General features: G+C 36.1%; 1 protein-coding gene across 1 annotated transcript; it reads left to right on the forward strand.

Annotated features, from left to right (window-relative positions):
• Window positions 1-1,071: 1,071 nt before the first annotated feature.
• On the forward strand, window positions 1,072-4,600 carry LOC107021174 (aspartic proteinase Asp1-like). Its single transcript, XM_015221781.2, has 8 exons — window positions 1,072-1,395; window positions 1,475-1,592; window positions 2,540-2,760; window positions 3,431-3,655; window positions 3,734-3,872; window positions 3,959-4,159; window positions 4,229-4,301; window positions 4,374-4,600. The coding sequence occupies exons 1-8, from the start codon at window positions 1,196-1,198 to the stop codon at window positions 4,481-4,483; spliced, it is 1,287 nt and encodes a 428-aa protein (XP_015077267.1). The 5' UTR covers window positions 1,072-1,195; the 3' UTR covers window positions 4,484-4,600.
• The last annotated feature ends 257 nt before the right edge of the window (window positions 4,601-4,857 follow it).

Raw genomic sequence — 4,857 nt, forward strand, 5'->3', positions numbered from 1 at the left:
TGATGTTATAGTCTCAGGGTTGAAAAAGAATCACTTCGAAAATATTAAGGAAGACATTTAAACACTGTGATGCACAAGTACCCCCAACCTATGCCTGAAATCTCAGAGGCACTTACACTATATTAAAGTCCTATTATCCCCATGAACTTATTTTTTAAATAATTTTTTATCCCTACGTGGCACTATCATATGGGCCCAGTGCATGTTGATATTTTTTTCAAGCTAGTGTCACATAGGCTAAAAGGGGTAGAAAATTATTTATAAAATAATTCAGGGGGATAATAGGACCTTAGTATAGTATAAGTGTGTCTCTGAGATTTCGAGCATTGGTTGGGAGGTACTAATGCATTTTCCCTAAGTTATCCGACCAAGTTCAGGATAATTTTTATGCATTTTCTCTAAATTATACAACTAACATCTTAAAGTATTTAAAAGACAAAAATATTAGTTGATTTTGAGACAGAGGGAGTAATATTATTATTTGAAAATTAGATAAATAATATTATAAATCACAATAATTAACATCTAAAATAATTAAAAACTATATTAAAAAATGGCATCTCTCCTAATTTTATAAATATCACATAAAATAGATTAAATAGAATAACATATATTGAGTCCATGCTTGCCCAGACAATTGAAATGTAGTATAAAAATATACACTAAATTATCCAAAAAGATTCCTTTATATATCTACACTAAATTGTCCGGAATATGAAGAGGTAAAAGAGAAGTAAAGAAACCTAGTGTAGATTGTATAAAATATTCGAAGTAATAAAAATAATTACTCTAGGTATATGCAATAAGGTATTTTAATGGGGTCACGTTGACTCCTTCCTCCCAAAGTAAACCAAACAGAAGGGGCAAGGAATAAAGAAAACATATACTCCCCTTCATTTTAATATATGTTTTTTTCTTTAGAAAATGTGTGACGAGAATACAAATTTAGTGAGAGTCTAATACAGACAGAAATTAAAATAAAAAAATAAAAAAATAAAAATAAAGGTATAGTTAATTTTATGGTAGGTGGAAGAAGAATGAGTATAACCAGGAGTAAAGAGAGGAATCGAAGCAATGCCAAACTAAACCTGAGTTGTGAAGTAAATTAAAAAGGCATCCAAAGAATCTACTTGACTTTTGAGAAACATATAAATAGTGTCAATAATTAATAAAGGAAGACAATTATTTTGTAAGTATGGGAGGAGGGAAAATTGTTGGGATATTGATCTTTGTGGTTGTGGTTGTTTCAGCTGCAGGAGGAGGAGGAGGGGAAAATCATCATCATCAGCAGCAGAAATGGTGGAAGTGGATGTCTTCTACTTCTGCAGCAATGGTCAATCCAGTTGTCTCTTCTTCAATTGTCCTACCACTCTATGGCAATGTCTATCCCCTTGGGTATGCAATAACTTTTTGGTATTCACACTTTATTTACATGATCCCGCCCAATAAAGTGTGCGTTTTCTATCTTGTGCAGTTATTACTATGTTCAGCTCAATATAGGGCAGCCTTCAAGGCCTTTTTTTCTTGATCCTGATACTGGCAGTGACCTCACCTGGCTGCAATGTGATGCTCCCTGTGTTCGCTGCACAACCGTAAACTCTTTGTTAACACTCATTTGACTTAACTGTTATTAATGGCTTATTACTATATCAAATTGCAATCTTATGGACTAGTGTTCTATCATTTGATGCAACCTCTATACTTGGTACAAGAGGTCAATTATGTACCCACTCAATTTCTTCGCTTTTTAGGCAACTAGGGAGGCTACAGACATTAACAAGGCACAATAGGATCATCATGAATGTTAGGATGAATTGAATTAATGGTAGAAAGGACTAGGCTATAAGGAAAGGCAACAAAGAGAGAGAGAGAGAGAGAGAGAGAGAGAGAGAGAGAGAGAGAGAGAGAGAGAGAGAGAGAGAGAGAGAGAGAGAGAGAGAGAGAGAGAGAGAGAGAGAGAGAGAGAGAGAGAGAGAGAGAGAGAGAGAGAGAGAGAGAGAGAGAGAGAGAGAGAGAGAGAGAGAGAGAGAGAGAGAGAGAGAGAGAGAGAGAGAGAGAGAGAGAGAGAGAGAGAGAGAGAGAGAGAGAGAGAGAGAGAGAGAGAGAGAGAGAGAGAGAGAGAGAGAGAGAGAGAGAGAGAGAGAGAGAGAGAGAGAGAGAGAGAGAGAGAGAGAGAGAGAGAGAGAGAGAGAGAGAGAGAGAGAGAGAGAGAGAGAGAGAGAGAGAGAGAGAGAGAGAGAGAGAGAGAGAGAGAGAGAGAGAGAGAGAGAGAGAGAGAGAGAGAGAGAGAGAGAGAGAGAGAGAGAGAGAGAGAGAGAGAAAAGAGTTGGTTTTTCTCTTTCAAAATTCACCATCCATATGTTGGAGTATTATCATGTTTGACAGATTTGGGAATGCCTATTAGTAAAGGTAGAGGGAGGACTGATTTGATCAGCTGTTGATGGGATATCGTTTTGAAATTTCTAGCTTTTGATGATCAAATTTGACCAGTTTCATATTTATGGATGACAGTCTCATCCTACTATTTCTATACTTGTAGGCGCCTCATCCATTCTACAAACCAAATAATGACCTCGTACCATGCAAGGACCCTCTCTGTGCCTCCTTGCACCCTGCTGGTTACAAATGTGAAAGTCCAGAACAATGTGACTATCAGGTTGACTATGCCGATGGAGGTTCATCTCTAGGTGTCCTACTTAATGATGTGTTTCACTTCAACATGACCAGTGGTGCTCGGATGATACCTCGTTTGTCTTTAGGGTTAGCAATCTTTATCCTCTCTCATTCTGTATTCTTTCTTTTTATCTTCCTTGTATGAAAAAACATATGCTGTAATATCCTTTTTCCAATACTTGCATTCAAAGTTTGTTAAGACTGTTGTCCTATGCTACTAAATGAAGAATTATGAGCCTCCATTGACAAAAGATAGAACAGTAAATACAAAAAAAAAGGAGAAAACAAACAACTTTTAATAGCTTCACATATATGTAGAAGATTATGATTAATATAGTTGGACATTTAAGAATGAGTCAGTAGAAATATGCATCAGTGTTATGGAATATATCGTCTTCCTCCTAATCGACATCATAAACAGAACCTAAAAGAACTATTCTGCAGATACGAAAAATGAATTTTGAAAAAAGAGAAATACAGAGAAAGCTCACACCCCTATTCACTGTAGTTAATGTTTGGAAGGCCGAATGAACGTCTGATTTGCTGTTTTGAATAGGCAATCCTACATGAAGCCTCAAAATTGTTTTGTCAATTTGAATTCTTAATTGTCTAAAGAAGGTCCTAACAATCCCTCCTTCACAATACTTGGTAAATGTTGATATAGGTGATTTGTTCCTTGAGCTGATTCTAAAGCTTCCTTGATAGGAGAAATAAGACTATTCTATCGTATCAAAAGGATTTTGTTGTAACTTTATAGGTGTGGATATGATCAGTTACCTGGTCAATCTTATCATCCTTTGGATGGAGTGCTTGGTCTTGGGAGAGGAAAAACCAGCATTGTGTCTCAGCTTCACAGCAAGGGTGCGGTGCAAAATGTGGTAGGTCATTGCTTGAGTGGTAGAGGAGGAGGCTTTCTCTTCTTTGGAAATGAGGTTTATGATTCCTCACGCATAGTCTGGACTCCTATGGCACATGATCGCATGTAATGCACACAAATCCCAACAGCAAATTTTGTCTTTCTAAATTATCCTCTCTCATCGATATCAATATTGCATGACAGGAAGCACTATTCAGCAGGATCTGGAGAACTCATATTTGGGGGAAAAGGCACGGGATTGAAGAATCTTTTTGTAGTCTTTGACAGTGGAAGTTCCTTCAGTTACCTAAACGCACATACATACGAAGGTTTCATTTCGCTAGTAAGTTGTACAATATGTAATTAATTAAGTTTACAGAATCTCATGTGTATTATTGTAACTTATTGTAGCTTCACTTGTATTGACAGTTGAAGAAAGAACTGAATGGGAAGCCACTAAGAGAAACAAAGGATGATTATACACTCCCATTGTGCTGGAAGGGCAGGAGACCTTTCAAAACCATAAATGATGTGAAGAAATACTTTAAGCAGTTTGCACTTAGCTTTGGCAATGGATGGAAATCGAAAGCTCATTTTGAAATTCCCCCTGAATCATATCTTATTATCTCAGTAAGATATTCAACATTCTTTATTTTACATATGGAAAATATATGATGAATATACTAACTTGTTCTGCAGTCAAAGGGCAGTGTCTGCTTGGGAGTTCTTAATGGTACAGAAGCTGGCCTGCAAAATGTCAACCTTATTGGAGGTACGTATGAGATGTAAAAAATAGTTGAATATATTTTAATGGAACATAATCGATTGAATTACCTGTTTCCAGATATATCAATGCAAGATAAAATGGTGATCTATGACAATGAGAAGCAAGCAATAGGTTGGATGTCTGCAAATTGTGACAGACCACCAAAGTCGAGTAACATGATAATGTAATTAAACAAACACTAATCTTTTATGATTCTATTTGTATAAATAAATGGGGGCATAATAATAAGAAGCCTCCCCTTTTGTATGTATACTCTCACTCCGAGAAACAAAAATTCTGATGAATAATGGTCTTTTTACACAAGTCTGAAAGCCCATTGTATCAAATCATGTCAACCTTTTTGTAACATTGTTTTGAGATAGAAGAATATATACTAGTGTTGTATTTGGTAAAGAGAGTTGATATATAAACAAGAATATTACCCAACAGAGACTGTTTTGCGTTCTGATCATTTCTAGTTTTCTACCATGAGCTGATCCCATCTGTGTTAAGTCCATCCCATTTTTTGATCAACTTTTGCTATTCAATTGATACAAGTAAC

The sequence above is a fragment of the Solanum pennellii genome, chromosome 6, assembly GCF_001406875.1.
Source record: "Solanum pennellii chromosome 6, SPENNV200".
Taxonomy (NCBI): Eukaryota; Viridiplantae; Streptophyta; class Magnoliopsida; order Solanales; family Solanaceae; genus Solanum; species Solanum pennellii.

What these genes read in the sequence shown, in the direction of transcription:
- LOC107021174 (XM_015221781.2), top strand. Translation starts at nt 1,196, where the DNA reads ATGGGAGGAGGGAAAATTGTTGGGATATTGATCTTTGTGGTTGTGGTT. An exon ending in CCTGTGTTCGCTGCACAACC is followed by an intron (nt 1,593 to 2,539) that starts GTAAACTCTTTG and finishes CTATACTTGTAG; the next exon opens with GCGCCTCATCCATTCTACAA. An exon ending in CCTATGGCACATGATCGCAT is followed by an intron (nt 3,656 to 3,733) that starts GTAATGCACACA and finishes ATTGCATGACAG; the next exon opens with GAAGCACTATTCAGCAGGAT.